The sequence below is a fragment of the Polypterus senegalus genome, chromosome 1, assembly GCF_016835505.1.
Source record: "Polypterus senegalus isolate Bchr_013 chromosome 1, ASM1683550v1, whole genome shotgun sequence".
Classification (NCBI taxonomy): domain Eukaryota; kingdom Metazoa; phylum Chordata; class Cladistia; order Polypteriformes; family Polypteridae; genus Polypterus; species Polypterus senegalus.
Window position 1 is genome coordinate 79837836 of NC_053154.1, and position 12544 is coordinate 79850379.

General features: G+C 37.9%; 1 protein-coding gene across 2 annotated transcripts in view; it reads right to left on the reverse strand.

Moving 5' to 3' along the window:
- il6r (interleukin 6 receptor) overlaps nucleotides 1–8569 on the reverse strand; it is a 78338-nt gene extending 69769 nt beyond the window's left edge. For both annotated transcript variants that reach the window (XM_039751744.1, XM_039751736.1), the window contains exon 1: nucleotides 8272–8569. In XM_039751744.1, coding sequence (XP_039607678.1) covers nucleotides 8272–8356 — 85 coding nt within the window. In that variant the 5' untranslated portion in view covers nucleotides 8357–8569. The remainder of the gene's footprint in view (nucleotides 1–8271) is intronic.
- Between the last annotated feature and the right edge of the window lie 3975 nt (nucleotides 8570–12544).

The following is a 12544-nucleotide window of genomic DNA, read 5'->3' on the forward strand; positions in this document are numbered from 1 at the left end:
AGAAAAAGAAAATGTAAAGTTATATCATAACTGTAATGGGCTGGCACCCTGCCCAGGGTTTGTTTCCTGCCTTGCGCCCTCTGTTGGCTGGGATTGGCTCCAGCTGACCCCTGTGGCCCTGTAGTTAGGATATAGCAGGTTGGATAATGGATGGTTATATTATAAAAACTGTTAAATATAAATTGAGGGACATTATGCTTAGACTATGTATTGCACTAGTGAGACTGTATCTGAAGTATTGTGTGCAGTATTGGTCACCACACTGCGAAAGAGAAATAGCAGCAATTGAAGGTGTGAAGAGGAGAGCATACCAGGTGCATTCTAGATCTTAGGGACATGCCATACTCTGACAGACTCAGAGAATTAAACCTGCTTAGTCTCGAACAGAAGAGACTACATGGGGACAAAGTAGACCAGCAGAATTTTCTCAGCTTAACTGTGAATCACATACTTGAGGACTCCAGTGAAAATTATGGGAAAGTGCACTTAGGACTGGAGCCAGGAAGCACTTCTGTACGCAAAGAGTTTTCAATATCTGGAAAAACCTGCCAAGAAATTTAGTTAAAGCAGAAACTTTGACAAGCTTTAAGAAGTTTCTGGGACAGCTTAGCTATTAACTAAATAAATTAGCTTGATGGAATGAATGGTCTCCTCTTTATTATTGTTATTAATAACTTCTATAGTATAATTTATCCATTTTAAAATACAACTTGAAAGCTGTAATTATTTTCTAAATGTAGCATATTTATTGTAGTATAAACATACATAAAATGAATTGAAGACAATTGTCTACTGGAAGCAGAAAACTCAACTACCAACTTTACTAATACAGTATTCCATACAGAGATAATTATGATACAGTGTCTTCTGTTGCCCTAGCACTGTACCATCTTAAAATTAATACCATGAAAACCTTTACACAGTTGACACAAGATCTAAAAAGTGTAACCATCTTGCACTTGAGACAAAATACAACAATCAATCAATTCAGGATTTCACAAATTCAAGACTCACTTAAGTGTCAGTAAAAGATGAACAGGCTGTTCCAGAAATAATGCTGGGTGGCCTTTTCATCTCTAATGGAACGTCTTGAAAAAAAGAGCTGGAGATACGAACAGTTATAGTATTTGCAAGAAAGAGTGATTTATGTGGGAAAAGGACCCTCTTATTTGATGGTAATTAAAGGAATTAATGCAGTGACTGACATATGTCAAAACTCACCCAAAAATATTGCGTATGTAACAACCACAAAATGTGCACAAAATGCACTTACACTAAAGCATTTGAACTCCACCTCAACTCCACCACTGCAAAATGCACACTAGAGGGAGATATCACTGTTAACCCACCGATTGTAACAAAGGTAAGCTCTGAATATTTATTTAAAAAAAAATACATTTTACACAATGAGGATTCCAATCAATATGAAGTTCCAGTGACCACAAAGGCAAAATGCCTGTAACACAAGTATCCAAATTGAAGAAAGTCTCAATAAAGATTCCAAATAGTAAGATCAAAACACAGTACAGAAATTTGAAAAAATCCAGAGAACTCACAAAGCATAAGGAATTTATAAAGCACAATAATTCATACTCCTGAGCGCATTTGAAATGAACCGCCACAAACTATGAAAGACCCTCCAGATTTATAGGGTGAAGGGAAGTTCCTGATGGTGATTAACAGGTGGCCCTACTTCTGGGGGGACCACTCACAAAACACATGGAACATAACCAAGGCATAGTAAACACTGCAGATTATAAACAAAAGAAACATTAACATAAATAAATGATTCAAAAATTAACCTAAAGGACATAAAACATGGATTTTAATTTTACCCATGGGAGAACCCAAGGCTGAAATATAACAATGGGTTCCACGCATGACATTCATCTGTACAGAATTTACTTGTTCCCCCTTTGTCTGCATAGGTTTTTCTCATGTTACTTAAGTTTTCCACCAACATCATTAAAAACTTGTATGTTAGCTGTCTGTTAATTGGTCTTATGTGAGTGTCAGTGTACGTGAGCCCAAAAATAGACCATTGCTACTAATGTGAGCTATGTCCCTGTGACCCTGAATTCATCAGATTTGAGACCATATGGATATATGTATGTTTCTTAAAATGAAAGTAATTAATTATTGATTTTACTTGTATATTGGACCTTTTTGGGATATGCATGAGTGTGTCCTGTGATGAACTGGCTATCTATCCCTGCACCTTTGTCTCTGAACTAGATTTAAAATTAGATCATGTTATGAACTCGATCAGAACGATCTGTTAAGGCCATATTATTACTGTTACTTGTTTCAGCAGAGCTATTTTGGGTTATGCATTGTGCTCTTATTTTAGAATTAATAGAGCTGTAAAATTAAAACCAAAATGTTTTGAAAGAAAGTTAAAAGTATAGTGCATTTAAGTTAACTATTTGAAATCTCACATTTTTATAATGGTCTACTCAATCAACACAAAATACTGTATTCAAATTGTTACACAGAACATTCAATTGTGCCTCAAAATATAAAGAAGTTGCTAAAATGTTGAAATCAAAAAAAATTGTGAATCTTGTCATTTTGAGAGCTGTCCTGTAGTGATAAATAAATACTCACACAATATCAAGCTAAGTTGCCCCTGGTCAAAGTTGCCTGACACTTTCTAGTTCTCTATCACAATTCCTCCTCCATCATGTGATCTGCTGTATTACTGTTCAAATTCTTCCTTTACAACTAATCTCATGTAAATTCTGCCGTGTTTTCCAAAGTTGGGATTAAGCAAACATTTCGTCCCTTTACGCAACGCAAGCTAAACAAATATGACCTTTACTGCTTTTAAAGCATACTTTTAGATGTCATCTGTATGATCAGGGTGACACAGTTTTGAAGCACTGTACACGGAGTGCAATTTTCAATACCTAGTCTTATCACAGAGTGCAGAGCCTTGCAGGCTATCCTTGTGGTCACAGAAGTTCTTCTAATGTAAAGTTCTTCTAAACTAATGTTTTTTACAAGATTACTATGTGGCACACTGGTGACCCTTTTAGGGTTGGATCCTATTTTTTATCAGATTGTCCCTTACGCAATAAAAAAAGACCTGGGGTGGTGCATGGCTCTTCATGGTCATGGCAGCTTGGCTGATAAGAAAAGAAATCTGTGAGATGCTTCTCTGTTTTTCAGACCACAGTTTTGGTTATCCATGGAACAGATCACATCATTATTTTGCAAGCCTGTTGTGAAAGCCAGCTTGCATTTAAATGTGATCATTGCTGCTTTGTAAAAAAAAAAGAGAAGTTCTCATGCATTTCTTCTGCAGCTCACAAGCCCATTAGTCTTAAACCCAGAAATACTGTAATACAAATCACACCTGCTCACTAACTAATAGTCATCCAATAGGGCAGGTTTTGACCAATGTATTAGATTTCAATACAAATTGGTTTATCACCTGAGAGATAAGACTTGAAAAGAAGACAGCATTTGGTGGGCCTTTAAAGCAAGGAGCACATGCTAGGGTCAAAATGTTCTTATTTTCAGAGAATTAATTTAAGAAATAAATCTGAAATCTAATTTCATCCACTCAAAGTTTCAGCAATATAAAGAAGTCTTTACACTCCTGCTAAAAAAAGAGAGACGTCAATAAGGTGGCTTTATGCCATCTGGTAACAGGCCTTCTGCAGCTAGTTAGTGTCTGGAAAAAAACATTGAGTTACGTAACATAAATATGAGAACACTGAGTTCTTGGGTTAGCAGTAACAGAACCTCCCTTTTTATACTTCCCCGATTCTAACTCTGTCCTGCATGCAGGTGGAAGTCTATCTTAAGAAGAATGTTTATTCACAATGTAGAGGTATTATTTAATTATAAACTGTCCAGAAATGCTACCACATCTTTCAAAGACAGCTGAGAGGGAAAGCTATTAATAAACTGAAAAGATATTCTTTCAGAATCCCTTATTGTACTTAATAAATACCTTTTTTGTAATAAAATAACCTGAAAGACACCATTTGTTCTAAAAATACATTAAAATCTGCAAAAATATTAAATATTCATAATCTTTTTAAACACATTTTAAATGGTATAATTTGATGTTTACCATTCTAATGAATATATATCCTATAAAATGACAGGAGGAGACAATGTGACTGCATGCCCAGATGGTGTCTTTCTCCCAATATGTTGCTCAGTCAGCTGTTAACAACAGCGGGAGAAATTTATCCAGCAGAAATAAAATACTGTTGACTTGAAAGGCTGGATAATGGAGCAGGCTTTTACTGTAAGTGCAATATTATTTCTACTATAAAGTTCAATTTTTATTACTGTTAAATTCCATTTTCAAACCCACTAATTTCAGCCCATAGCATCAGGCATAAGACAGGAACCATACCTATTACCCACATTCATGCATATTATTAACAGCCATTTCATGTAAAATGTGCATCTTTGAGCAACATTGTCAATTCCAAATCCTAACATTTCACTTCTCATTTAACGAAAATGGTAGGATGTACACAAGAAAAGGGAAGAGAAAACAGGGTATAGGGTTTCTAATTGTTTATTTTATCATTTGAATTGTCTCAAGATATGCAATACTGTTGAGGGCAGACAAGCAGAAAAGTTTTGTTACCAAAGAAACAAGCATTTTTGCCCCACATATCTCTGTCGTAAAACTTAAATTTGGGCTAGGTGGTCCTTTATTGTGGAGCTCAAATAATCTCCCTGTGCGTGTGTACATTTCTTCCGTGGATTATATTTTCCTTTAACACCACATATATGTAATAACATTCTCCAACAATCCTGTCATCTCTTACATATAAAGGAAAACCAACATAATATGACACCACCACTCCTCTTTAGCTTAACATTCTTAAGAATCACTCACACTATTCAAATTAAAACTAATAATAATCAAATCCGCTTCCCACAATGAACTGCCTCTGTGCTCCTTTAACATGCTACTCCTCTTAGCATGACTCTTCCTTTATACTGGAATCCTTTCCTGATTGAAAGGCACTCTTGTTTTATCTTCAGAAGCTTCAATATGGTTAGCACTTCGATTCAGTATAGCGACTTAGGGCCCTGACGTAGACTAGTACCAGGGTTAGTTCCTGCCTTTGCAACCAATGCTGCTAGGTTAGGCTCTGTCCCTCTTCCATGAACCTGAATTGAATCAATGTTACATTATGATATATGGCCTACTGAATTGGTTGCATGCAAAGCATTTACAGTACGTTTTGTCATTTTCAGCTATACAGATTTCATTTTCAAGGCTCAGGTTTGGGTGTCTTCTTGTATCTGTGTGTGGTCCTTTCCACTGCTTAATTTTCTTGTAAGATTTCAATGAATGTTGCTCAGTCCATTGTCGTCAGCAAATTGCCCTGTGTGTGTGTACCCCAGGTGAGGCTGGCACCCTTTCCATCAGGTTCTCTTAACCTTGTGACACCTACTGCCATCTTTTACTTGAGCATCTTACCAACCTAAGACAAATAAGCAAGTTTAGAACAAGTGTTTTTACCTTTCTCACTGTTCATGCTAATTACAAAATACGGAATATGAAAATGAAAATATGGACACCCCTGGAGAGACAGATAGATAGTAGCTCTTTAAATAAATACATAAAGAAGAAGAAGACAGACACCCACAACGGTCTGAAGATGCACCAGAATGGCTAAAAAGAATGATAATTTAAAAAAGGAAACTTCTGACTTGCCAGTCTCAGTCCCAGTGAGGCATGAGTGCATTGTTATTGGCATAATGGGGCCCCAGTAACATTTCTTGAAATTCTTTTGCTCAATAATTTGATTGATGAAAGTCCTCAGTGTTAGTGTGTCTGAGAAATAATATTCAGCATTGTTTATAATAGCTCTCAGTTTTGTTTTAATTCATTCCTTTGCTACGACCACCACGGCTCCACAGTGCATCCTATAATTGAGCCTGCCCTTTTAATTAGCTTATTGATTAGCAGGGCCTCTCCTAAAGTGATGTTACCAGCTCAGCACACCACAGCGTAGAAAAACGTTCAGGCCATCACAGAGTTGGAGAAGATGTGAAGGATGTCACTACCTACATTAAAGGAACACAGTCTCCTAAGGAAAAATGAGCCCTCTCTGCCCTTTTTTATATAGTTCTGTGTTATGGTATATAATATAAATACAAGTATAATAAAAATTAACATAATTTAAGCCAATTTTTATGCATCCCGAATGTGATGATGTCTTTAAGCTATGGGAGGAATAACATATACAGTACATTCATTACATTAAATAGTGTCTCCAAAACATTTTAAAAAAAAACAAAGTTAAAAAGAATAGTGGATATTTATTAAAAACAAAAAAGAAACTTGCCTACCTTTGAAGCAGTAGCTCAATAACCGTTTGAATAAATATAAAAAATATACATACTACATAAAATCTTAAAAAATACTCTCAAATACAACAAAAATGTTGTAACTCTCCCATCTTAGTATGACAATATTTGAACAGAGTATGTCAGTTTTTCCCTGCTTATGTGAATCCCCAAACTTTCTCACTGACTTTTCCATCCATCCCGCTGAATCTGAACACAGGGGTCTGCTGGAGCCAATCCCAGCCAACACAGGGCACAAGGCAGGAACCAATCCTGGGCAGGGTGCCAACCCACCGCAGGACACACTCAAACACACCAAGCACACACTAGGGCCAATTTAGAATCGCCAATCCACCTAACCTGCATGTCTTTGAACTGTGGGAGGAAACCCACGCAGACACGGGGAGAACATGCAAGCTCCACGCAGGGAGGACCCAGGAGGCCAACCCAGGTCTCCTAACTGCGAGGCAGCAGCGCTACCACTGTGCCACTGCGCCACCGTGCCGCCCCACTGACTTTTCAGTATGTGCAATTCACTGGTTTCATTATTTTTTATGGTTTAAAAATGTCAGATTGTAAATATCTCATCCATCCATTCCTTATCAAAACTGCTTACTTTATTTCAGGGTTGTAGGGGAATATTAAATAATGAATACCATTATTTTTAACTGTCTTCAGATGAAAGCATAAATCACAGTAAAGGAAGTAGATTCCGGAAAAATGAACCAAAATAAGTAGTGTGAAAACCTCCCCTGTTCCAAAGGTCAGATGGGCCTACTGAATAACAACACAGCAGCTGTACATCTTTTCTCAGAATCTGCCTATAAGAAATGCAGCTGCATCTGCCAAAGCTAAAAGTAAGATGCTGCCAGAAATTCGCAATAATGAGAGTTTCGTTTAATGTATTTTATGTCTTTTCAAATCAACACAAAAGTGATTATCATACCCGAGAGACTGATTTAAATAAATAAACTATATTTAACGTTTGGAATACAATGCTTCCAAACAACAAGGCTTAAATACTGTATGTTACGGGAACGGAATACACCACGTAAGTGACCACAACGCAGGGTGCGGAGGTTGATGACGGTGATAAAATTAATAACTTGCAACAATAAACAATTTTATTTTACTTATGACTAGAAAAAGATAATGTTTTTTTTAATATAGTTTGCTTTTCATCTATACTCTTTAAAGTACATGTGATGTACATACTGTATATTTGATTTCTAGTCAAACATTTCCTACACGAGCCTACAGCATCCTTGCCAACTCACATTCACGACTGCAGCAATACCTTGACGCTACACCGCCAATATTAAATTAACCCTTAAAAGTATATAAAGCGTATAACACTCGAGATATTGCAGTGTGTCAAATGCCTTAATAGTTCTTTGAACCCGTTAGAAAAAATCAGTGAAATGGAGAAGTAAAAAATCCCTTCAGTCAGCATACACCAGTCCATCCGCATGCCAGCCTTGTTTATATTCGTATATTATGGAGCGCCTACCACCTCAAGTACAGCGTTAGTGCACTTTGCAAGAACTGAACGAATTTGTAGTTTCAAAATGCTGGAAAAAATGGAATTTGGACTTTGAACACACTCATTTGGTAGTTATTCGCATCTCGATCGATTCACTCGATAAACTGACGTCGGCTTGCAAAACAAAGTCGAGGAGCGTGGAGCGACTGTCAGGGCGCGATCCGGACTGGCGCCAGCTCTATGAGGAGGGTGGAGGGCAGGTGCGCACCCCTGAACGTCCATTTAAAAACCCGTTCGACCCGTGAGCGGTCATTAAAAGCAGCTGGGGTTATGATAACTGAACAAGTGTAAAAGAATTAGCAAAGAATCCCCACGTTACTTCGAAATACTGTTTAAATCAAAGTGTCAGGATGACAGAGGACAGTGCAAGTGTCAAAACATGAACTCTTTCTTACCTGGCTGGGGACAAGTATTTTCAAAAAATCCTTCGATGACTGAAGTCCAAGTGGAGAACACATAGCAGATAACAACTGCCTTCATGCTTGGTTTTGAATGTTCTGAAAATCTTCTAAACAGCCAGTAGTTCCTTTGGTAAGTGATTTGATTATCCAAACTCCCCAGTTCGTTTAAATCAGAATGTGTAAGCCCACAAACACACTAAAAACAAAAATATTGGTACTTTATATCAGTCGGGATGATAATGAAAAATACACGATGACGTTCGGCGCTTCACTCTGGTTACTTCCCCTCCCAAAAGCAGTTAAGTCCGCCAACTGCGAAATGCGGGGGGGCGGGGGGTGGGGTGTGTTCATTGGCACAGGAGTGAAACCGGAGCGCGTGCACAGTGTCAATAATTATCTGCGGTTAGGAAGCGCTCACTATGCGAGAGGCAGAAAAAAGAGTCGCCCTTCTGGAAAGAGGGTCGAGGAGGAGGTCCGATCACCACGAATCCCTTTTCATCCAACAAGGGATACCCAAGGCCAAATCTGGTCAAAATGGTTCATGAGTCACTGTGCACAACGTGCCGTCGCCCTTAGCCTCGGATAACCGTCATTGTCCTTTGAGTGTCTGCGTGTGTACAAATAAAAACGCACAATGCAGACCGGACAAAAGCAGGCGGCATTGGGTAAGACCAAGACTCAAATAGATACGTTGTCAAGTAGTAGTTTAAAATTAGTACTTGAAACATTTTTGGCACTTTTAAATTATCGTGACAAAAATCGTATTAAGACGGAAAATTTACTCCATTTGACTTTCTGTTGGCCAGAACTCCTTTATACATTCTAGCATGACTCGCAGTGGAAAGTACCACATTTTTCAAAGAGTAACTTTATTCTTAGTTATTCTAATTAACCGTTGCGTGTACGCACAAGGTAAAGTGTTTAGCCTAAACTGGCCTAATAGAAATGTGGGCGAGTGTGCTCAGTGACGGACTGGCGTCCGATCCAGGACAAGCTTAAAGGTGTAGATATTATTTACTAGCTGTCTCCACCCACGTAATAATGAAACAAGACAAACTTTTAAAATCAATAAAAAAATGTAACTTGCATTGAGAAAATTAAATATTGATAGTTTTCGTATATGCAATATTTTTTGTTTTGCTATCAGGGGCGAGGACATATACAGTTGTGCTTGAAAGTTTGTGAACCCTTTAGAATTTTCTATATTTCTGTGTACATATGACCTAAAACATCATCAGATTTTCACTCGAGTCCTAAAAGTAGATAAAGAGAAACCAGTTAAACAAATTAGACAAAAATATTATACTTGTCATTTATTTATTGAGGAAAATTATTGAATATTACATATTTGTGAGTGGCAAAAGTATGTGAACCTCAAGGATTAGCAGTTAGTTTGAAGGTGAAATTCAAGTCAGGTGTTTTCAATCAATGGGAAGACAATCAGGTGTGAGTGGGCACCCTGTGTTATTTAAAGAACATGGATCTATCAAAGTCTGCTCTCACATGTTTGAGGAAGTGTATCATGGCACGAACAAAGGAGATTTCTGAGGACCTCAGAAAAAGAGTTGTTGATGCTCATCAGGCTGGAAAAGGTTACAAAACCATCTCTAAAGAGTTTGGACTCCACCAATCCACAGTCAGACAGATTGTGTACTAATGGAGGAAATTCAAGACCATTGTTACCCTCCCCAGGAGTGGTCGACCAACAAAGATCACTCCAAGAACAAGGCGTGTAATAGTCGGCGAGGACACAAAGGACCCCAGGGTAACTTCTAAGCAACTGAAGGCCTCTCTCACATTGGCTAATGTTCATGTTCATGAGTCCACCATTAGCAGAACACTGGACAACAATGGTGTGCATGGCAGGGTTGCAAGGAGAAAGCCACCACTCTCCAAAAAAACATTGCTGCTTGTCTGCAGTTTGCTAAAGATCACGTGGCCAACCAGAAGGCAACTGGAAGAATGTTTTGTGGTTGGATAAGTCCAAAATAGAACTTTTTTATTTAAATGAAAAGCGTTATGTTTGGAGGAAGGAAAACACTGCATTTCAGCATAAGAATCTTATCCCATCTGTGAAACATGGTGGTGGTAGTATCATAGTTTGGTCCTGTTTTGCTGCATCTGGGCCATGATGGCTTGACTTCAGTGATGGAGCAATGAATTCTGAATTATATCAGAGAATTCTAAAGGAAAATATCAGGACATCTGTCCATGAACTGAATCTCAAGAGAAGGTGGGTCATGCAGCAAGAAAACAACCCTAAGTACACAAGTCATCATACCAAAGAATGGTTAAAGAAGAATAAAGTTGATGTTTTGGAATGGCCAAGTCAAAGTCTTGACCTTAATCCAATCGAAATGTTGTGGAAGGACCCGAAGTGAGCAGTTAATGTGAGGAAACCCACCAACATCTCAGAGTTGAAGCTGTTCTGTACAGAGGAATAGGCTAAAATTCCTCCAAGCCAGTGTGCAGGAATGATCAAAACTTACCGGAAACGTTTAGTTGCAGTTATTGCTGCAAAGGGTTGTCACACCAGATACTGAAAGCAAAGGTTCACATACATTTGCCACTCACAAATATATAATATTCAATCATTTTCCTTAATAAATAAATTATCATATTTTTGTCTCGTTTGTTTAACTGGTTTCTCTTTATCTACTTTTAGGACTTGAGTGAAAATCTCATGATGTTTTAGGTCATATTTATGTAGAAATATAGAAAATTCTAAAGGGTTCACAAACTTTCAAGCACACCTGTAGGTTTCGTTGGGGATCTAACCCGTGAGAAAGCGACGTAAAGCTGACCATGCCAGTAGCATGGTGAGCTAAGATCAACCCTTCCAACTTACAGTAAGTGTCTGGCCCTGGGCCTTTTTAATTGACATTGCAAAGCAAAACTTCATGGGCAACTGTAATCTTTTGAATTCAAAGGCATGTCCGTCGCGATTAGAGAGGAATGCGAGGGATTAAAACCCCCTCGCCAATGCCATATCAGAGCGACTCGAACGGAGGATCGCCCGTGAGTGATGAGGTCCCCGCCTGGTTCCCACTCCTTCGGCCCACAGCCTCTCTCTTGGATTCGCTACCGCAAGGGAACTTTGATACTTAGCCCGATGAGAGAAGTCGCAAAATCAACTGAAATGCTCAAGCAGATTATAGAAAAAAACCCGATTTAAATCCGTTAAGTAGTTCTCTTGTGAAAAGCGGACATACATATAGACAGACGTTGCATATATATATATATATATATATATATATATATATATATATATATATAGAGATATATATATAGAGAGAGAGAGAGAGAGAGAGAGAGAGAGAGAGAGAGAGAGGGTTGATATGATATAATATAAAGGTGTTGATATAAAGACCAGCGCGAATGCTTCTTACAGTTTGGTATTTTTCTGAGCGCTAAATATGGTTCCGTCAAGATAACACCCCACACCTCCCTAATGCACAAAGAGGAATTTAGAAAAGCAGAGTCGAGTTTGGATATTTTTAACTATCTAGCTGCACGAGAACAAACTTATGCTATTCAGTCAGTTATGATAAATGGGAGTTTTAACTGGGCACATCATCATAAAATCATAAAACAAATAAGAATGCAGTTCTAAGCAGAAAAAGTGCAATGCATGTTCATATAAGTCTATATAAAACATTGATATTATCAACCACCAGGACAAGCAAGACAGGGATCAATACAATGACTATGCACAGAAGTGGAATACAGCAGAGCCAGCAATGGTAGAAAATAAAAAACAAGTATACTATAGTTGATCTAAAATGGAAGGGAGTAATAATTAATAAAACCTCAATTCCAATGAAGTTGGGACGTTGTGTAAAACGTAAATAAAAACAGAATACACTGATTTGCAAATTCTTTTCAACCTATATTCAATTGAATACACAACGAAGACAAGATATCTAATGTTCAAACTGATAAACTTTATTGTTGTTTTGCAAATCTTCACTCATTTTGAATTTGATGCCTGCAACACGTTCCAAAAAAGCTAGGACAGGGACAGCAAAAGACTGGAAAAGTTGAGGAATGTTCAAAAAACCCCTGTTTTGAACATTCCACAGGTGAACAGATTAATTGGAAACAGGTGTTTGTCATGATTGGGTATAAAAGAAGCATCCCCAAAAGGCTCAGTCGTTCACAAGCAAGGATGGGGCGAGGTTCACCACTTTGTGAACAACTGCATGGGCAAATAGTCCAGCAGTTTAAGAACAACGTTTCTCAACGTACAATTGCAAGGAATCTAGGG